The following is a 22,839-nucleotide window of genomic DNA, read 5'->3' as shown; positions in this document are numbered from 1 at the left end:
TGAAAAAAATGACACTAAACAGAACGGATGAGAGTTTATTTTTTCCCTACTACCCAGAGGGGTGAAAGGGGTTGGTGATAACTTCATGAGATCAGAGAAATTATAGAAAAGTACACTGCATTTTCACTGTACATTTAAATAAGCTTGAAATGTGGCTGTACAAATGTTGGTCGCACTGTGAGCTCTGCATGGGGGGCAGACAGTCTATTCGTGATGAATTGCAAGCCACGCTAGCCACATTGATCGCCTGCAGGAAGTGTTTCTAGGAGGCTGCAACCTAGAGCAAGTGACACCTTCCTGCCTTGTGCATTCCTGTGGGCTGATGAGGAGTGTGACCTCAACAGGTAAAAGCATCCTCTCTATTTTAAATGAAAGCTGTAGGCAAATGGGGCTTCCCTGATGGCTCAGCAGTAAAGAATTTGTCTGTCAATGCAAGAGACACAGGAGACTTGGGTTTGATCCCTGGGTTGGGATCAAACCTTCTCCCCTGGAAAAGGGAATGGCAACCCATTCCAGTATACTTGCCTGGAGAATCCCATGGACGGAGGAGCCTGGCAGGCTATGGTCCATAGGGTCGCAAAGCTTCAGAGCAACTGAGCATGCACACACACAGGCAAATGGCTCTGACATGCGACTCTATAAAGAACTTAATTACTAAACAAGGTAATTTGAGTATAACAGACTTTTAATACTTAAGCATAAGCATTATAAAAGTCATTTCCAGGAAGCTTCTCAATACTATAGCAACCAAACTTCATTCTCTAGCAAATGTCAAAGCCACCATATTTGTTTCTAGATAAGCAAAGAAAGAAGAGCTCACGGTGGGAAGGTAGGGGAGAAAAGTCATGTGATTTGACCTAATCCCTATCAGCCTGGACAAGCCATGCCTTCACTGTCTTGACTGAAGGGCCGTCTGGCCTCTGTTTACACATCTCAGCTGTAGGTGTGCTCAGGGCTCCTGGACGTAGTTTATTCCATCTCAGGACAACTAGCTGCTAAAAAAGATGGTCAAACTGAATCAAAGTTAACACCCCGTGATTTTCATAAGTGTTCCATTTCTTGAGGCCCCTGACCTAGAAGACATTAGTGACTGGAAGACAGCAGCTATGCCTCACACCCCAAGGCTTCCATCTCATGCCTGTCATCATAAAAATGTGAGGCCATGAAAAGGTTCTGGCATGAGCTGGAGCCCTTCATCCCAGGGATGGGACAAGCTTGGAACTGGGCATCCATGGGAAACTAGACTGCAGGTCCTGGAGCACAGAAAACCTAAAGGCAGTTTCCCGGGTCTAACCGATGATAGAAACTCCCCAGTGTCAGCAAATTAGGAAGAATCTCTTGCAACCACCAGAAATATGATGAGACCATCAGAAGTATATTAAATCAATAACAACAGAAATCACAGTATATTGTTACTTTGTGCTTTTATTTAATCCCAATAGAAAATAAAAAATCAGTTCTATCAAATCCAAGCCATCTAGATCCTCCAACATCTGTCCCTTTCCACACACTTTAGTTACCCACACCTGTGCATCTCAGCAAAACACTGAAAATGAAAAAGTGTTAGGTAGACAAGACACAAAGGGCCTGAAATCAGAAACATGGAACTAGGGGAAAAGAAAGAGTTAAAATCTTGAGAACACCATTACAATCGAGGCTTTTCTAAAGCAAAAAATAATTCCACTCTTCTTTGTGACCTTTTTTTGAGACCCTATAGCCAGTGCACAATTTAAAAAAAAAGAAAAGAAGGAAGAAGGTTCCTTTATTTCTTAGTTGGAACAGCTTAAGCAAGAACTTATGAAGAAAGTAGGTCAACCGACCTACTTTTTTTCTTCTTTAGAAATGTTTGCATTTAGGATAAGAGTTGGTGGAAATTTTCCATTCCAAATTCTGCTCCAGAGAGGAAAATCAGCCATCTGACTTGACATGATAGATGGTAACATGCTAACCATCGCTTCCAAATGACCCATGTGTTATCCCTCACAGCTTTTTTAAAAAGATTTCAAGATGGGTGTCATATTCATAATGAAAGAAAATTCAGACTTTTACTTTTTTGTGGGGAAGGCTGAATACATACCACGTTCCTTTTGTGAAGAGTTGTTTGATGTCATCTTTTTCTTTACTTCCAAGTGACAGGAGTGGTGTACCCTAAGGGTATAAGGCCACCATTCACATGCTTCAAATCCTGATATGCATCTCCAAAGGCTACCGTGTTTATTTATTCCATATAACAAGTAGAAGCATTTACTGCAAGTTCTAAACACTTTATAAATATGACACACTTAATCTTCATAACACCACCGTTACTTTCACAACCGCTGGTTTCTTCAGCTAGTTCTTGCTTTGCATGGATTTGGTGCTCAGGTCTCACTACCCGCCCCACCCTCCCGATTCTGGCTGCCACCTCTCAACAGGTTCCAAAGTCTCACCATAGTTTCCTATCTTTCTATTGTTCTTGGGGGCTGAGGACAAAAGCCTGGCTCACTCTCTCCTTCTCAGCCCCAGACACTCTAGCTTCCGAGATTGATCCCAAAGACTGTACAAGGCATTCCCTGATTTCCCATCAAGCAAGGTTAGGAACTAGAGGCAGCTCTGCTCTGGAAAGTCCAAGGAATGAGAAGGGGTGAGATTTAAAATAAAGAACTCAAAGGGGCTTCCCTGGTGGTCCAGTGGTTAAGAATCTGCCTTCTAATGCAGAGGACGCAGGTTCAATCCCTGGTCGGGGAACTATTAATAAGATCCCACCTTCCTCGGAGCAAATAACCCCAAATGCCTCAACAAAGACCCAGTGTAGCCAAAAACTAAATAAAATAAAAGGACTCGAGCTATGCATGAAAGAAGTTCACAGTAAAAGGATTGTGAATCCAGAGGAGGCACTTTTTTGCCCCAGTCTCCCTCCCTGGCCAGCTGTATATTCAAGGAGCCACCAGGATGGAGGAACAAACACTGGGAGCCAGAGCCGACCCCAGCTCCCATATTAACTACTGGGTAAATAAGGGTGATTTCTCAAGCTTTTCTGCGCATCAGTGATGCTATCTGTAGAGGGCTAACCATGCCTAACTCAAGAAGTTGAGAGTCCCTCTGAAACAGTGCACATCCAACCACTCTGCACATCTACACAGCCAGGCAAACACACAAGACCTCAGGGCAGCAGCCTGCCAGGAGGATCACCAATGGGTAGTACTGATCAGCCAGCCAAGCTCTTTCTGTTCCGTGCGGCTCGGAGAGGATGTGACCCTCCCAGCGCATGCAGTTGGGGGAGTCCACGTTGCCTCTCACCCTCTGCCTCCACGGGCACAATCCTTCCCACCTCCTTGGGGGCTGCCTTTCTGCAGGACAGCCTGGTGTGTCTGCTCCCCCACCTCCCACAGGACTCCTGGAAGGGCCATGCAGGAGGGGGTGTCCACTGCCTGAGCCTCAGTTCCTGGACTGAAGACAGTACCAGTAATAGAGACACAAATAAGAACAAAGGCGCTCAACAGTCATTTTTAGGAAGAAAACATCCTCACTCCTTAGCCCACAGACTCCCACCCAGGTGCCCGCTCTGTGGCTAACCCCACACCCTAGCCAACCTTTCCCATGTGCCCAACAACCTGAGAAAACTTTGGAAGCTTGAGCGGCGAGTAAGACCGGTGGTCCTGGGGCAGCACCAGCAGAATCACAGTGCATACCAGGCGCTGAGAACAGACATTCTTAAAGGCCCTCTGGTCACCCATCTCCAGAGTCCTCTAGCCGCCCCTCTGCCCAACAGCAGCTGCAACCATCTTTCTTCTGTTGAAGTGAAATGTGTCTCTTTAGAACTCCCAGCCCTGAATCCGCTCAACGATCTCCCTTTTTCCAGATGGGACTCCGGAGATTGAGGACTGGTGGCTTTGTTCCCCTGCCACACACATATTTGGCTTTCTGCTTTGCACAGAAAGCCAACCTCAACTGCTGGGTCCCTACAAGCTGCACCGACTACATGCATGGGGAGTGCCCTGCCCTGGTGATAGTCAGAAAAAGTTAAGAGACGAACACCCCACCTAAGTGCAGGACAAGCCATCGGGAGGCCCACTCCAGCACCCAAGCCCAAACTCCGCTATTCACTGCGCACCGGCAGTCCCTGCCAAGCCCTCAGGGCAAGTCTTCTGGAGACAGCCGGTGGGCTGCTGCCAAGACAATAAGCCATGAACCAGGTGTGACTGATTTTCAGAAGTAAAGCTCAGGAGGAGAAATGGGTTCTGACTGAGGCAATATTTAGACAGAGGATATTCTTAATAGTTTCAGATACATGTTGAAGTCCAAAAATAGATATTTTCCCCCCAAAGCCAAGCTTACATGCAATAGCTTTTCTCATGAGTATTTTTATATAACCAGAAATCTCTCTTAGAACCCCTGGAACATATCAATGAACACAGGAAAAGGAGGAATGCCTTAACATTTTTTCTCTTTTTAACAGAGGAGACTTTTATCAAGAACCCCGCGGCCCCAGTGGGGAGGCACCTCCTCCTCCCCTCCCCCTCTGTGCTCCGAGTCCACTTTCCCAGACTGTCTCTGGAGAGGAGTCTCAGCCTCCGGGAGGCGTCAGCACCCACGCTCACGTGCTCATGGACAGAGCACATTTGTTGGCTTGATCTTCATACATATCCCACGGAGTCAATTTTAGGGTCAGGATGAGGAATTGAAAGGACACACCCAAGCTCACAGAGCTGCTAGGTTCTAGAGAGGGCCGCAGATCTTCAGACTCCCGGTCCACATTGTTCTTTGAATTATGGTTCAACAACACATCCACATGTGTTTGACAGTAGGGAAGAAAATACAAAGTCACAAGAGTCCTTTTTACACCTGAATTTTGCACCTAAAATTCAACTAAATTAATGATGACTGCTTACCCCGGGGAAAGAAAAGATTTACATTAGGATTGTGATAGATTGCATTATGGGCTCAAATTCTCCTCCCCTCCCCATCTTCACACTCTTTGACACATGGCTTTGCAGTTCCTCACTTGAAAGGGGCAGAGTATTTTTCCCACCTTCTCAACTCTGTGACACACTGTGGCCAACGGCATGAGGTGAAAGTGATGGCACGCTGGCGTGGAGGCTGGGCTTCCAAAGCCTGGCATGGTGCCACTTGCTTTCTGGCTCCTGAGAAGAGCATGCCCAGGCTGGCCTGCCGGTCCCAAGAGCAGCATGAGAGCCACACAGAGCAGAGTCCCCACCGCCCCAGTGATGATGCCCAGCCAAGATCAGCCAAGAGCAGAGCCTCAGCCAACCTGCAGCAGTGACTCCCTAACACTGACTGTGCGGCAGGAGGCTTCTTCTCTAGTACAGATTAGCAAGGGGGAGTCCCACTGAGGATGCTATAGGGAATTGCTACAATGGGAAAGAAGTTGGACCATACCAGGACTTTCAGACTTTGGGATTTTAAGTATAAGTATCAGTAAAAAGCCTCTGGAGAAGGAAATGGCAACCCGCTCCAGTATTCTTGCCTGGAGAATCCCATGGACAGAGGAGCCTGGCAGGCTACAGTCCGTAGCATCGCAAATAGCAGGACACAACTTAGCTACTAAAAAACAACAACAAATCAAACCAAAATTGTGGAAACCAACACGGGATTCCTCCCTTTTTCTGAGCAAAGGCAATATATAAAAAATAACCATTGCTTACTGTCACCATCACTTCATAAGAGACAGGACATGTTAACACTAAAACTGAGGAGAGGATATTATCTTTGAATATGACACAGCCCTTTCCAAGCAAAGATAGCTGGCCACCCTCCATACATGAGCCTTTTTCTTTCCTCTTGTCACAGATCAATGAAAACTTTGTCACTAAATAGCGCTGGTCCATGTATTAGCAGCGTTTCTGCATGCTTTATCACTTGTGTGAATTGCAAGACTTAAATCACATTTCTGTTTGCTCTGTGATAATATAAAAATTACATTTTTAAAACTGGGATAAAAAATAAAGCTAAAGATAAATTTGAGGACCTCTGCCATGCCTTCTCCCCTGGCAGAGCAGCCAATAGCCCTGACAAACACCCTCCTCAACACTATGAGTCACACACTATGCAAGCACCTAAGATGCTAGTTTGTGCTTTCATGATTACAATAATGTGCGAACAGAAAGGAAAGCAGTGATCCCAATGGAAGCTCTCCCAGGGCTACAGGGACACATAACTGAGACAGAGGTTCCAGGCAGGGAATCCCTGGGACCAGCTCCAGGGACACACAGTGAGGCCACGCATAAACATTGACTGTCTTCTTTCTGAGCCATAAGGAGCCCCTCCACCCTGTTGGGTATATGGAGTCCCAGGAGAAGGAAGGGGGTCACAATGCCCAGAGAGAAATGCCTCTGAGGGACTCTTGATGGCCAAGCAGGCTGTGCAGTGAGGGTGGTGCACAAGAGTTCTGTTCATCCCTTCCCAGCAGAGAGGGCAGTGCTCGTCCGGAGCCCTGGGGGCCTGCCGGCTCCCGCACAGAGATGCTAAGCCGTGGTCTCTAAGGGTCTCTGTGAAGGCCCCTCAGTGTTCCAGCACACACCATGGGGACATCAAAGCCTGTGCCTCAAGCTCAGCACATTCAGTGAGCACAGAAAGGGCAGACACCAGGCCTCTCTCCACTGCGCTCTCCGCAGGCAACCAGGAACACAGCCTCAGCCCCAGGAGACCGCCAGCCAGAGCAGAATCAGCAGAGTCTAACGCCCTCACTCCCCTGATTGCAGCGGCCCTTCAGACTCTGCCCCAACCCCAGAGGGAGGCTGAGATGTGGAAACCTGCCCCAGGGATCTGGAAGGTCAGCCTACCGTGGAACCAGGGCGCGATGGCTTTGGTGTTCCTCTCGAAGCCTGCTCGGCGAGGCAGCTGCTCCTCCTTAAACCAGCGGACTATGACTTCTCTGGAGACGGGGCGCAGGGGCCGCTCCCAGGTCCTGCTGAGACAGACACCACGGAGTGTGGGAGAGTCAGGAGGGAGGGGCAGGGGGCGGGGCAGGAGGGAGGCGGAGGGGGCCGGGCAGACCACCGCGAACACCCGGTGCCCACACGCACGCTTGAGGAAAGGATTAAATAAATCCAAGTACTTGACGGCTCTCTGCAGATTATAATGTACCAGCTGTTCGTATTTTTCCCCAAAAGAAAACTGTTATCACTTGTTTTGGGGAAAAAAAGCATACTAGCATAACATCGTAAAGCTACTATATTCCAATAAAAAAAATTTTTTTTAAAGGAGGGGGACTTTCCCGGCAGCCCAGTGATTCAGTGGTTAAGACTCCATGCTTCCAATCCAGGAGAGGGGAGGGGTCCCTCAGGTTCAGTCCCTGGTATGGGAACTGGGATCCCACCAGTTGCCTGGTAAGGCCGATATTTCTTTTAATGTAAAAAAAAGAAAAAGAAAATGTTACACAAGTGCAAGCAGGAAATAGGACAGGAGGGGATGTCTGAGCGGGAGAAAAGGCCAGGGCATAAACAGCAGAATCTAAGAAGAAGGATCCTAATGTAATACCAGCAAAATCATTATATGTGCGTGTCCTCCACCCTCCCCAAACCCCCACCGAAGAGGATGCTGGTTTTGCCTCACCCCATCTCCCACTCATCTCCCCTGCCCCTGCCGTCTAAGGGGACACCTGTCTTGGCCAACTAGGTTTCATGATTTATGACACAGTGTCAGGACAGGGAACAGCCTCAGTCTGCTCTGAAAATGGCTGAGCTTCACCTCCAAAAAGTAAAAAGGGAAAGGACAGAGGAACGAGAGAGGGGCAGGAGCAAGGCACTACGCTGGCTGACTTTTGACCGGAGATCTGGTGCGGGTCTGAAGATCCCTAGAGTGAGATGAACAGGGGCACTACCCCCCTGCTTTCTGATATTCTCCCACAAAAGCCCAGATTTTACTTGTCTTTGTGTCTGTGTTGTGGCTCCTGGATGTACACAGAAATTCTGTTTCCTTGGAGCCATACTAACAGGAAGCCCAGTAAGGGTTGGACAGCATATGCCCCATAACAGCATCACCACTGTCTGCAGAGCAAGGTTTGTTCTTGTTTAGTCGCTAAGTCATGCTCAGCTGTTTTGTGACCCCATGAACTGCAGCCTGCCAGGCTTCTCTGTCCATGGGATTTCCCAGGCGAGAATACTGGAGTGGGCTGCCATTTCCTTCTTCAGGGGATCTTCCCCACCCAGAGATCAAACTCACGCCTCCTGCAATGGCAGGGAGATCCTTTACCACTCAACCACCAGGGAAGCTCAAAAATTCCATTAAAGCAGAGCAGACTTTGGGCCCACCTTAAACAACTGCAACTTTTTCACCTTTCCACCTGAGTGACAGAAACCTGGCAAATTCTCACGGTCATTGCTGTCTGGTCCACCTAATAGCACTGGCATTTAGAATTCACCACCACTATCAGCATCTCTTATACAATAAACATCAGCTGTCCCCTTATGCAGTCACTGCATTTCCTCTGCACCAACAAAAACGGACGATGAGCCCAGGACTTCCTGGCAAACCCCAGAATGAGCTCCTATTTTTCCTGCCCTAAAATGAATCCCTGTACTCACGCGTGGTAGTGAACACTGCAGATTTTTTAAATGATTGCATAAGAAAGACAGGGTTTCCCTGGAGGCTCAGACAGTAAAGAATCCTCCTGCAATGCAGGAGACCTGGGTTCAATCCCTGAGTTGAGAAGATCCCCTGGAGGAGGGCATGGCAACCCACTCCGGTATTCTTGCCTGGAGAATCCCCATGGACAGAGGAGCCTGGTGGGCTACAGTCCATGAGGTCGGAAAGAGTCAGACACGACCGAGCAACTAACACACAAGACAGGGGGTGAGGTTCCACTGAACAGCTCAGAGGCATGATCAGTGGGGCTGTTCTCCAAATCCCTTCCTCCCCACAGGCAGAGCGCCTCTAACCAGCTTTGCCACCCTGTATCCACCCTTCAGCATTTTCCGCTTCTCAGGAACCTCAGAGTCCCTTTCTCTTTATGAAACAACCATCCTGCCACCAGCCTTTTCCTTCACACTTGCATTCCCCCGTAAATAATTATGCTTGGGGAGAAAAAATCCTCTGGTTTCTAAGACTCATTGTCCTCAGAAGGCAAGAGGAGGTTATACATGACAGCAAGGACAATTCATTCATTCTTGTCCCTCTGTTTCCAAGTAGAGAATCTGATTCCCCAGAATGTAAATGCTAGGGGGAGATGCTCCAAGAGGCCACCTGGCCAGAAGCCTTGCTCCTGCCCCTGCAGCTCTCTCCCATCAACCCTGTGTCTGCCCCCAGTAGAGCCAGGCAAGCATGTGCTGGCACCGCAGTGCTGAGGGCAGTGAGGCCACAGGGACCTGTGCCACAGGGCAGCCACAGGAAAAAGGCTGATGCACAGCTTCTGGTGCCTGGGTCTGCCATTCCATCTGCCTGGTCCCCGGATCCCCCACCCCACGCAAGGGGGCTCCCTGTGGCTGTCACTTCTCCCCTACTGACAGCTACACCCAGACAGCCTGGAGCCAGACTGCAACAGTCCATGCAGCTCTATCTTCTGGGCCTGAAGGACAAATTATTTGTCTCCTTAAAAAAAAAAAAAAAAAAAAAGCACAAGAGGAAGAAGATTTCTAACTATGTCTCTAAATCCAGTAAACATAAAAGAAACTCTGATCTCATAAAAATCAAGAATTCCTGCATGACAGGAAACGTGATCGTAAAAGTCAAAAGACAAATGACAGGTTGAGGGGGGGAAATGTTTTATCACAAAGAAGAGAATCTTTTCCCCTATATTTTATGAGTTCCTAAAAATAGATCAGCCCTGAATATTCATTGGAAGGGCTGTTACTGAGACTGAAACTCCAATATTTTGGCCACCTGATGTGGGGAGCTGATTCATTGGAAGTGATCCTAATGCTGGGAAAGATAGAAGGCAAAAGAAGAAGGGAATGGCAGACGATGAGATGGTTAGACAGCATCACTGACTCGGTGGACATGAATTTGAGCAAACTCAGGAGATAGTGGAGGACGGAGGAACCTGGTGTGCCATAGTCCATGGGGCTGCAAAGAGTTGGACACGACTTAGCAACTGAATAACAATAAACAAAAAAATAGATGACAAAAAGACCAATAATACAATGAAGAGGCAGGAAAGGAAGAGACAGGTATGGAAATATCAAAAACCCTTAAACATATACAAAATACTTCACCTCATGAAATGCAGATTTAAACTTTCACTGAGATATTATTTCTCACACACACACAAAAAAAAACACACAAAAAAATCTGACAACATACTGCTGGCAAGGCTAAAGAATGTGAGTGCTGACTGGCACCATCTCTGTGGAGGACAATTGGCCTTAGCTATCAGTACTATACATGCATGTAGCCCTTAATCCAGTGGTCCCACTTTGGGGAATCTCTGTTGTAGATAGTAGTTGCCCGAGTATAAAATTAATGTCTACAAGGTTACTTACTAAGGGCATTGTTGGCAATAACCAAAGGTCTCAAACAACACCACGACCCACCTGCCAGGCACAGCCAGGGGTGAAAGCGGCCCCGGGCCTGGGAGGTGGTGGTAGAGTCTCGCCTCCTGGTCGTGGCTCTGGCCGAGCTCTCGGAACCTGGAGCTGAGTCCGGCAACGGTGCCCTTCTGGATGGCGCGGAGCGAGTGACGCTGGTACTCATCCCGGGCACGCTGGGCTCGGCGGCTCCTCTCCTCGTCAGCCGCCTTGGATCGACACACTGGAAAGGAAGTGAGAGCACGTTCACCACTGTACCCACTTCCCAAGCTTTCTTCCTTTTAAAGTCAGGTATTTCCAGGGACTTCCCTGGTGGTCCCGTGGTTAAGAATCTGCCTTCCAGTGCAGGAGATGGGAGTCCGATCCCCAGTCAGGGAACTAAGATCCCTCCTGCCATGGGGCAACTAAGCCCACACCCCAGCTAGAGAAAAGGTCTGCATGCCACAGTGAAGATTCAGTGGAGCCAAAATTTTAAAAAATAAATCAACAAAAATATAAATAAAATCAGGTGTGTCTGATACCAGAGCCCCTGCTATTTCCTACAAAAAGCCACAAGAGCCCTTAAGATCATCCCTCCTCACGTTACTCATGTGGAAACTGAGTGCCAAAGAAGCTGGGTCAGTGGGCAAGCCTGGCAGGGACCCATACTCCCCGCTACCAGAGGAGGAGTCCCGGCTCCGGCTCCCTTTCTCTTTGGTTCCCTGAGGCCTTGAAGCTGGCGGGTGAGTGTGCTGGAGGCAGGGAAGAGGTGCTTCAGTGACTCTGTAGCCACAGAGCTGCCGTGTCTGCCGTGACGCCCCCTCACCAGCATGTCTTTTTGTGTCTCTCGAGGCAGGTTGGACATCTGCAAGTTTCTGCTTCTAAAACTCAAAAGGAAGTCCTGGAGCCGGGAAAGTGCACAGAGCGAGGAAGACCTCTGAAGCACGGTCTCGAATTAAAACCAATTATTTTGTAGTCTGACTGCATCAAATCAGGCCCCATCTGCCCCTACAATCCAGGCCTTTTGTAGAGAACTCTTGGAGCTGGCAGTGTCCTCATTGCACAGGTCCAGGGATTGCCTTGGCCCAAGCCTTAAGAAAAATCTTACCCAAAGTCCAAGTCTGATCCAAAGTTCATCCAACACCTGTGGGGCACGCAACTGCAACCTACCGATGCCAGGGACCTGGGTTCTTTTGGCGCTTGCAGGATACAAGGCAAATGGTCCTCATCCTTAAAGAAAGAGCTTCTCCTCTTCAAGCGGTCAAAGTCCATTCTCAAAACACACCATCTCCCAGATCTGAGGAAGGCAGTGGGAAGTCTGTCCCTCAGAAAGTATTTATAGAAGTGGAGGTCACCTAGACTGAGAGTGCCAGGGTGGCGGGAGGGGGATTTTCTTTGGTCTATTCATTGCTGCATTCCAGTGCCTGGCATACATATGCATCCGTCAGCAGGTGATACATATGCTTGAATGGCTGCACCCCATTAAGTATTTAACCCTGCCAGGCTCTGAGCTGAATATAGAGATAGCAAAGACGAGACCGTTCCCTCAGGACACTCAGAGCGTAGCTGGGAGAATAAGACAAATAAATATCTGTAGCATAAGGAGAATAGGAACCCAACAAGTCTTGTCGGAGTTTAGGGGCTGCAGCACTCAGGTTCTGTGAGGGGGTCAGGAGACTGAGCACCCCACTGGGCCTGGAAAGGTCAACAGGAGCTTTTCCAGGGAAGGAAGAGGGAGGAATCCAGAAGAGGCAGGGGGCAGGGTCGGTGGGGGAGGAAAAACCTAATTTCAGTTCCTGGTACTAGGAACACCACAATACCTGCCACCACAGTTTCCCAGCGTGGGCTTTCCAGTCACAAGACTACAGACAGAACACAGAAGCGTCTGCCCCACCAGAAGGGCTTCCCTGGTGGCTTAGTGGTAAAGAATCCACCTGCCAACACAGGAGACCCGGGTTCTATCCTGGGTCGGGAAGATCCCCTGGAGAAGGAAATGGCAACGCACTCCACTATTCTTGTCTGGGAAATCCCATGGACAGAGGAGCCTGGTGGGCCACAGTCCATAGGTCACAAAAGAGTCAGACATGACTTGGAGATTAAACAACAAAATCTCTTCAGGGGCCAGTGACCTTTGAGAGTTGACAGCCTTGAGAGACAGCCCCAGTCAGTGATAGAGGGACGTCACATGCAAAGTAGGAAGACAGGCTTTGGGAACTCAGCTAGGGGAGGGCACAGGCTGTGGGTCACACGGGGACTAAATCCAGCCTCCCAAAGTCCAGCCCTGGTTTTGCCATTGTCTTCCTCAGAAGCCTTAAGTGGCTCCCAGTATGTGCAGGACAAAAGGCAAATCCCTCGGCCCTTAAGAAATATCCCTTCCACCCACTTTCTTTTCCAGCCCAGTGGGCCTCTGAGCTTCTCCCTGCCCGTTGTTCAAGTGCCACCAAGCTCTCCACCGTTCTGCAAACTCCCCTCTCTGTGCAGCTGTGTCCACCAACTCAAACCAGCTGTGACGCACGTGCAGCCAGATCAGCTCAGAAATGCCAGGCAGCAGTACAAAGGGTACTCAGAGGTGACGACATGGCCGAGGCTGCAAGCAGGAAGCCATCCCTGCCGCCCAGCCTCGATTATGGAGAGAGACTGATATGGAGTCACGGTCAGTGGCAGCTCCAGGAGGGCTTCTTGGGTCTTTTTCTCTTCTTGTGTTTCTTTCTTTTTTTTTTTTTTTTGACACATAATTGATATACATAAATAAGCTTAACATGTTCTATGTGCTGATGTTGAGATACTTAATATATTGCAAAATGATGATCACCCTAGCATTAGCTAACTCATTCATCAGTCACATAGTTACCTTTTCTTTTTTGTGGCGAGAACATTTAAGATCTAGTCTCTTGGCAACTTGAGCTTCCCTGGTGGCTCAGATGGTAAGGAACCTGCCTGCAATGTGGGAGACCCGGGTTGGATCCCTGGGTTGGGAAGATCCCCTGGAGAAGGGAATGGCTACCCACTCCAGTATTCTGGCCTGGAGAATTCCATGGACAGAAGAGCATGGTGAGCTACAGTCCATGGGATTCCAAAGAGTCAGACACCACCGAGTGACTCACTTTTCCACTTTCATTCTAGGCAACTTAGAAGTATATAACACATTATTGTTGACTACAGTCTCTGTTGTGTGTGTGTGTGGTGTGTGTGTGTGTGGTGTGTGTGTTGTGTGTGTGGTGTGTGTATGTGTGTGGTGTGTGTGTTGTGTGTGTGTGTTGTGTGTGTGTTGTGTGTGTGTGGTGTGTGTGTGTTGTGTGTGTTGTGTGTGTGTGTGTGTGTTGTGTGTGTGTTGTGTGTGCATGTGTGTGTTGTGTGTGTGTTGTGTGTGTGTTGTGTGTGTGTTGTGTGTGTGTGTTGTGTGGTATGTGTGTGCGTTGTGTGTGTGTGTTGTGTGTGTGTTGTGTTGTGTGTGTGTTGTGTGTGTGTTGTGTGTGTTGTGTGTGTGTGTGTTGTGTGTGTGTGGTGTGTGTGTGTGTGTGTGTGTGTGTGTGGTCTTCATTCATCCGTTGACATATGCCTTATGTTGTTTCTGTAGCTAGGCTACTGCAACTGCTGCAGTAAACATGAGAGTACAGATACCGCTTTAAGAGCCTGATCTTATTTCCTTTTAATATATATCCAGAAGGGAGATTGCTGGGTCATACGGTAGCTTTATTTTTAATTTTTTTGAGGAAACTCCATAGCGTTTGCCATAGTGGCTGCATCAATTTATACTCTCACCAACAGTGCCCAGGATCCCTTTTCTCCAGCCTTCATCAACACTCTATGCCAGCTTTCTTTTGAAAGTCCCTGAATGCCTCCAGGCCTCAGTGTTTACCTCTGTCAAAATAAGAATGATGTGAGTGTCCGCCTCATTGAGTTATTATAAAGATTAAATGAAACATATAAAACACTATAAATGATGAAGTGCTTTGGAAAAGCAATGTCTTACTAAATCCGGCCTCTGACCTTGATCTTTTCTTCAAATTTCTCAAAGCCTAATTCTGGAGCCAAGCTGCCTGGGTTCAGATCTCAACTTCATTTACCAGCTGTGTAACAGTGGACAAGTTAGTTAATCACCCTGGGCCTCCATTTTGTCAAAAGTAAAACGGACATAATAATGGTCCCTACCTCATAAAGTTGTCATGAAGTTACTATGAAACTAATATAAATCACTTACAACTGTGCCGGGTACATTTTGAGCACCATGGTGTTAGCTAAAGCTTTTATTTTCATCGGAAGTGAAAAAGGTGAAAGTTCTCCGCGCTCAGTCATGTCTGCGACTTTTGCCGTCCCATGGACGGTAGCCTATCCGTCTCCTCCTTCCGTGGAATTCTCCAGGCAAGAATACTGGAGTGGGTGGCGTTAGCACTGTCAAGATGCAAACATAAGCAGTTCTCAGTCAATCCAGGAGGGGGCACCCTTGACGCTCAGTGGCATGGATTCCGGGTCTGTTTACAAGCAGCTTGTGGGACCTTAGTTCTCCAGCCAGGGTAGTGAAAGCACCACGTCCTAACCACTGGACCGCCAGGGAACTCCCAGCTTACCCTAAAGTAAGTTTGAAATCATCAAAGGTTGCTTCTGTTCCTTCTCTGAATCTGGGATAGATTCAAAGTGTAATCATGGGAATCTGCCACGGAAACTCTCAGCCAGAACTCAAAGCTTTTTTCTTCTATCCCAGTAAAAACAACCACAAGCACCTTTGGCCTTGAGGCAGCAAGTATCATACTGTCTTATACTCCAGAGGACCCCACTGCAGAGGTGGGGCCCCAACCAAGTCAACTTCGCTTTCTCCTACGGCCCGAGTTCCAGTCCAGGACGACTTCCCAGGGGCCTGCTCAGTAGGCACAGCAAGGGCCTGCACTGCACGCAGAACAAAAGGGGATCAGAGCCATTCCCACTTCTAAGGTTGCTTCCAAGGTCTCCTCTCTCCATCTGGTAAAGGGGAGAATGAACTTCGTCTCTCAGAAATAATGTAAAGACAGCTGAACAGCAGGAAAACACTGAAGACCAGAAGAAAAGCTGAATTCATAGACTGAAAAATGGACCAACCACAGAGATACCTCTTCACACCTATCCGTATAGCTATTGTTTTTAAATTAAAAGAAACATGATAATAACAAGTGCTGGCAAGGATATGGAGAAACTGGAACCCTTATGCAATGTTGGTGGGACTGTGAAATGGTGCAGCTGCTGTGGAAAACAGTACAACAATTCCATAAAAAAACTAAACGCACAATTACACATGGTCCCGCAATGCCAACTCTAGACATATACCCAAAAGAATTGAAAGCAGGAATTCAAATAAATATTTGTACACCCATGTTCATAACGGCATGATTCACAATAGCCAAAACATGGAAATAACACAAATGCCCATCAATGGATAGGCAGATAAACAACACACAGTATATACATAAAAGGAATATTATTCAGTCTTAAAAAGGGAGAAAATTCTGACACAAACTACAACATGGTTGAAACTTAAAGATGTTAATGCTAAGTGAATAAGCCAGACACAAAAGGAAAAGTGTTGTATGATTTCACTTATACTCCACGCATTGCACTTAGAGTAGCTAAATTCATAGAGTAGAAAGTGGTGGCCACCAGGGGCTAGAGGCAGGGTGAAATGAGGGGTTATTGTTTCATGGGCCAGAGTTTCAATGTTGGAAGAAAGCAAATTTCTGGAGGTGGGCAGTGGTGATGGTGGCAAAGCACCAAGAGTGTGCTCAGTGTCACTAAACTGTACACTTACAAGCAGTTAAAATGGTCAATCTGAAGCTGTGTCAGTTCAGTTCAGTTGCTCAGTCGTGTCTGACTCTTTGCAACCCCATGGACTTCAGCACGCCAGGCCTCCCTGTCCTTCACCAACTCCCAGAGCCTTTTGTCAAACTCACGTCCATCACGTAGGTGATGCCATCCAATCATTTCATCCTCTGCCTTCTTCTCCTGCCTTCAATTTTTCCCAGCACCAGAGTCTTTTCCAGTGAATCGGTTCTTCGCATCAGGTGGCCAAAGTATTGGAGTTTCAGCTTCAGCGTCAGTCCTTCCAATGAATAATCAGGACTGATTTCCTTTAGGATTGACAGGTTGGATCTCCTTGCAGTCCAAGGGACTCTCAAGAGTCTTTTCCAACACCACAGTTCAAAACCACAATGCCTTTGTTGGGGTTTTTTTACCCTTTTACTGGCCACACCATGTGGCCTGTAGGATGCAGGATCTTAGTTCCCCATCAGGGGTCAAACCCGTGCCCCCTACATTGGGAGCTCAGAGTCTTACCCACTGGACCACCAGGGAAGGCCCCTACCACAATATAAAACTTAAAAAAAAAAAAAAGCCATTCTGAAACATTCTGGCTTAGAGAGCACTGGGCTTAGAATGAAGAGGCCAGAGCACAGCAGATGTTGCCATTAGCTAGAAATGTACCCAGCTGTGTGTGTCCCCAGCCATCCCTTAGTTCTCTCACCTGCAGATCAGAGGGAAAGGCCCCTTCCAGTTTTGCCCTCCTATCACAAGGATGCACCCACACCTGCCCGGCCTGGGGCCACCTCCCAGAACTGAGACACCACTTTCCAGGACTGCCGGCCTGCAACCCTCATGCTCAAAAGGCACCAAGACCCCCAGTCTTAGGAGTCCAGCCTCACTCTTGTTGGACCTGGGAGTTTCAGCTGCCCCAGGCCGGGAGGGAAGCTGAGCATTCTGCTTGGCTCTGCTCCTGACTCTCTGTCTAGTCCATGACAAGTTTTCACCTTCCTAGGTCTTAGTTTTCCCTCCGTGGAAAATAGAGGCCACCCACTCTTTCAGGCCATGTGTGTGTTTACTAATCATTTAGTCGTGTCCGACTCTTTGCAACCCCATGGACCGTAGCCCGCCAGGCTCCACTGTCCATGGGCTTCTCCAGACAGGAATATTGGAGTGGGTTGCTGTGACCTTCTCCAGCGGATCTTCCCAATCCAGGGATCGAACTGCCAGGCTGCTCTGGAATCACGTCCGAACCTCTGCTCAAGACTCCTGCTCAGTTCTCCCACGCTGAAGAGAAATGGCAGGAGCTGAGTTTCCTCTTGGCAGCATATCTGTGAGCAGTTACACAGCTCCAGAAACGTGGCCAGGCTAGTCACTGCAAGAGGCAGGATTTTCAACACTTTAAGTAACACATTCGGGCACAAAAAACACATTTATTTAGCACACGTGTATAGTGCCTCCCTTGTGCCAGCTCAACGTTGTGCAGGCAGGAGCTGTGCATTGCACAACTCCAGGGGGCACAGTCACCCATGATCACCATCAGTATGTACAGATGTTGTGACAGTTTCCTGGTAGATGGCAGTGCAGCAACTTGAAAAGCGGGCACCTTTTCCTAATTTTTCACAAGGTCACCCTATCGGCTGGCAGCCTGGCTGCTGCTGCTGCTAGGGGATGTAAAAACAGCAACGAGCAAGACACAGTGCCCATCCTCGGAGAGTTCGCTGCCTTGAAGGGGGAATACAACAGCTAATGGTGCATGGAGCTGTGCGATATGAACAGGGTGCTGGGGAGCCAGAAAGAGGGGGTATACCTTATCCAGGCAGAGAAATCCTCTGGAGGACATCTAAGTTGATGCCCGGTGGACTCAAGGGATTCAAACAAGAGAGGCCAAGGAGGGGCTGTTCTAGCGGAGGGAGCTCAGGGGCAGAGGCCCAGAGGCAAAAAGGAGTTGGAACATTTCTCACAGAATGGCTGGAAGGAAGCCCTTGTGGGGAAGGGGCAAGAGATAAAAATGCAGAAACAGAAAAGGCCATTTAAGAAACCCAAAAACACTGGCTAATCAATTTCAGTACTTTACCAAAGAGTGATGAAAGCTACTGAAAGGCTTTAAGCAGGAAAGCAGGATACTGTTGGAACTTTTCAAAGATTGACTTAGCTACATTGTTGGGAATGAAGTTGACAGGAAGAAGAATGAACCTTTGCAAAACAGAAAGCTAGACAAAGAGAAGTAGGGTCAAAGTTAAGACATGGTCAGGATGAGGAGGAGAAGGGGTGTAAATTCCAAGAATATTGAGGAGGTTGAATCTTTATAACTTGGTAGGTTTGGGAATTAGTAGTGAGCAGAAAAGAGACCAGGATGACAGCCAAGTTTCCACCTTCGACAGCCAGGTGAAGAAGCAGGTGGGGAAGAGGAGCATTGGGTTTTGAGCAAGTGGAGGTAGAGGTGCCTATGGGATTCAGGGGGGAAGGTCCAGGGAGCATGAGGTCGTGGAAGATCACCAGTTGCCGCTCATCATGAAACCTATTTCTAGAGAACTTAACTACTGGTCTCCCTACTTCTGCCCAGACAGAAAAGACTCCGTGCTGAATAGAATTCAGATGAGCCACTCAGAGCCTGCAGAGAAACCAAATGCTTCAAAGCATTATCAATTTGTACTAAGCCCTTGGGTAAATAGCATAATGTCTCTGAAAATTAGTGAATAATCCTACATACAGGAAAAGGCACCAATAAATATTCAGGTTGTGTATGTATGTAGATGTGTTTAAATTCGGCTCCATCTTCTGCTTCATGGGAACCTTAGGCAACTTGAATTACCTTGTCTCTACTTTATTTCCTCATTTGTAAAATGAGGGCCTCACAGGGTTGCTTTGAGACATCAATGAGAGTGTACATAGATGGGGCTTGGACAGTTCCTGGCACATGGCAAGAGTTCATTAAATATTATTGTGTTTGCTGTGACACAATAATATTTGTGTCACAAATAGGGGGACTGGAATACAACCTTTAGAAAGGGTCCAGTCTCATTAAGGCACAGAGGGGTGGAGGTGGGGAAGTCGTGTAAGATGGGGGGCACTGCATAGAGTCAGGAGCCCTTGTCAAAAAATGGGGAAATGAAGCTTTGTGAGAAGGGGATGTTTCCTGACCCCAAAGAAAGAGAAACATGTGGTCCAGATGTTGGAGGATATACATTCAGGCCTCTGGTAGCCTGGGGAACAGCCATCACCTGGGGAAGAATGGGTTTGTCACCAAGGCGATGAACCCTGATGAGCCTCAGGGAAATCCAGTGAGGTCCACCCACAGCTAAACAAGACCTCTCTGTCTATGGCTCTCTCTACCTGGACTCAGAGACTTCTGAGGTCAGCTGTCAACCATCCTTGTTTGGCTTACAATCCTGATGGCTGCCAACAGTGACCCCCCCCCCCGTCTGGCCATCAGGGGCAACATCAGGGGTTCCTTAAGACTAGAGTGCTCCCCAGGGATTTTTGAGCAATCAAGAGGAGAGAGAACCCTAGGCAGGACGTGAATCGGGCATGTGGGGGGCTCGGGTTGGCATTATTCTGAGCTGTAAAATCAAAAATAGATGCACCTGGAGTTTGGGGAGCAGTTGCCCAAGGAGCAACTCTACAGTTTCCCATTCCATCAGTGGAGAGAAAAAAAAACTTCTGTGTTATTCTTCAGCTGTCCTTCAAACCCCAAATTCTCTGCCCCATCCCATCTCCAGACCATATCCCCTTTCCACAAGGCCCCGAGCTTTACCTGGGTCAAGTACACAGCAGTTTAGAATCACGCACTTTCTTTCTCTGGCTGCACCGGAGCTTAGTTGCAGCACATGGAGTTATTGATCTTCATTGTAATATGCAAGATCTTTAGTTGTGGCAATGCAAATTCTAAGCTGCAGCCTGTGGGATCGAGTTCCCTGATCGAACCCGGGCCCCCTGCACTGGAAGCTTAAAGTCTTAGCCATTGAATCACTGGGGAGTCCGCTAGAATCACTGTGTTTAAACCCAGACTCCAGAGCACATGCCCTTCTATGAGGGAAGAGAACAGAACCAAGACAACTGGACTCAGTAGACTTGAGAACACATTTTCTCAGTCAGCTCTGACCACAACCCCACAAAGGGTTGACACGAGGATGTAGATTGTGGGTTCAGGGCCACAACTGGGATCATTAAAGCTCAAAGAGGAAGGGGAGGGGTTAACTGTAACACTGTCCCAATTTTTACAAGTGATACCATTAGCCAAGTCAGACTGGCTCATCTCAAAATCTCTGGGCGACTAGATGTTACCTAACTCACAGTCCTACAAATTCCTGCTGAGAAATTATTAAGCGAATTTCTGCCTGATATATTCAGAGCTTCTTAGAAGTCAGAGCCTGCTCTGCTGTTTGAACTGAATAACTAACTCTGTATTCAAGTGATACTAAAGGGAACAATTCCCTCTTTTTTTCCTAACTTGGAGAATTTAATTTAGCTGTTTTATCAAAAACTGCTGCTCCCAGTAGATTAATGGCCCACTATAGCTTTCATATTAAGTTAATTGAGTGCAGAATGGCTTTGCTGGATTTGAATGACAGCTTCAGAGTTAAGCTCATCATTCTTTAAGAAAGCATAAAATGAGGGAACCGAAATCATGGGCCTGAATTATCACATCTTTTCTCTGTTTAGGGTAGGTTTTTCCATTTTCTGGTGCCACACAGGCCATCAATTAGCAAACAGACAGCACTTGCACCAAATGATTTCCATCCTCTATCCCCAGCTAAACACTAGCCCAGCCCGTAACTTTCCATCTCAGGGTGTAGGTACAAAAAAAAGGAATGCCCCGTGAGTGACAGCCCTTCACAGCTTAGAGAGCACCTGGGTTCCTCTCTCTCATTTCACCCTCCCAACAAGCCTCAACTCTCCAGGATCACCCTCCCTTTTACAAATGAAGAGACTGAGCACAGAGCAGAACGAGAACTTGCTTGACATCATGCACTAGGAATCAGGAAAGCTAGGACTGGGCTCCCAGCCCGGTGCTCCTTCCCCGGAACACAGCGGGCTCGTGTGACTTCACTCTGTGATTGTTCACTTCTTTTTTCACTATAAACTTTTGTCCTGCCTTCTTTTTCCACCTCCCTCTCCATGCATTCCAAATTTATATGAACAAATTCTTCTTAGGTCTTGCCTAAGGCTTTACCTGTTTAGCCTTATTTCCATCATGACCCAACATGAAGCCCAGGCTGCAGCCACGTCAAAACGTGTGCTGGCCTCCCTGGTGGTCCAGTGGTTAAGAGTCCATCTGCCAATGCAGGAGACACAGGTTTGAGCTCTGGTCCGGGAGGATTCCACGGGCCACAGAGCAACCAAGCCCAGGCGCCAGTTACCCAGCCTTCACTCTAGATCCCGCAAGCCACAGCTACTGAGCCCGTGGGCTGCAGCTGTTGAAGCCCGTGTGTCCAGAGCCCGTGCTCCACAAGAAAAGCCACCACAGGAAGCCTGAGCACCACAACTTAGAGCAGCCCCTCTCACCACAACTAGAAGAAGCCCACACACAGCCATGAGGCCCAGCGCAGCCATAAATAATTTTTTTCAAAACTACATGCCATGTTCCATGCACACAAGGCCCTCACTTTTGCTCAGTGCTGTTCCCTCTGCTGGGACACCCTTCTCCACCTTCACACTTCCTACTCAACTTTCCCAAACCAAATGCCATTTCCTCCACGGGGCCTTTCCAAATGTTCAAATATTTCGTAGCAAAATATTACAGGATTCTTGTGCACTTATGTGTCTCAAGGATAGTGGCTCGTAACTCTCTTTGCTTATACTGTCTCTGTCTGGCTTTGGGATGAGGATGATGCTGGCCTCTTAAAATGAGTTTGGAAGTATTCCCTCCTCTTCAATGTTCCGGACTATTCTGAGAAGGATTTGTGTTAATTCTTTTTTAGATGTTCAGGAGAATCCATCAGTGAAGCCATCGAGTCCTGGACTCTTCTATGTCGGCAGATTTTTTTTATTACTGATTCAGCATTCTTATTAGTAACTGGTCTGTTCAGATTTTCTATTTCTTCATGATTCCGTCTTTGTAGGTTGTACGTCTTTGAAAGTGATTCATTTCTTCTAGGTTATCTCATTTGTTGGACTATAATTGTTCACAGTAGCTTCTTACAATCCTCAGTATTCTCATGGCAAGTGTTAGCTAGATGCAAATCAAAATCACAATGAGCTAGCATTTCATTAGGATGGACATTAAGCAAAACACCAAAAACGAGCGCTAACAAGGATGTGAAGACACTGGCGCCCTTACACATTGCTTCTAGAAATGTAGAATGGTATGGCCAGTTTGGAAAACAGTATGGCAGTTTCTCAAAGTGTTAAACGTACAGTTATGTTAAGACTCAGAAATTCCACTCCTGGATACATAGCCAAGAGAATTGAAAATACATATTCACAAAAACACAAATGCTCAGAGCAACATTATCTGTAATAGTCAAAAAATAGAAACCACCCAAATGGCCATCAACTGATAAACAGATAAACAAAAGTGTGGTATACACACACATTAGAATTTTATTGTCATAAAAAAGAATAAATGACCGACTCACACTACAACACAGATGGACCTTGAAGATACACTAAATGAAAGAAGTCAGACACA

The 22,839-nt window shown here is 47.6% G+C and overlaps 1 protein-coding gene across 2 annotated transcripts in view; it reads right to left on the bottom strand.

Moving 5' to 3' along the window:
* The window catches only part of SH2D4B (SH2 domain containing 4B), an 80,424-nt gene that overhangs the window by 15,982 nt on the left and 41,603 nt on the right, over positions 1-22,839 (bottom strand). For both annotated transcript variants that reach the window (XM_069572242.1, XM_069572241.1), the window contains 2 exons: positions 10,470-10,686; positions 6,783-6,907 (listed from right to left, as the gene is read on the bottom strand). In XM_069572242.1, coding sequence (XP_069428343.1) covers positions 6,783-6,907; positions 10,470-10,686 — 342 coding nt within the window. The remainder of the gene's footprint in view (positions 1-6,782; positions 6,908-10,469; positions 10,687-22,839) is intronic.

The sequence above is a fragment of the Ovis canadensis genome, chromosome 25, assembly GCF_042477335.2.
Source record: "Ovis canadensis isolate MfBH-ARS-UI-01 breed Bighorn chromosome 25, ARS-UI_OviCan_v2, whole genome shotgun sequence".
NCBI lineage: Eukaryota > Metazoa > Chordata > Mammalia > Artiodactyla > Bovidae > Ovis > Ovis canadensis.
The sequence above is the reverse complement of the archived record's forward strand: the minus strand, read 5'-3'. Positions and strand labels throughout refer to the sequence as shown.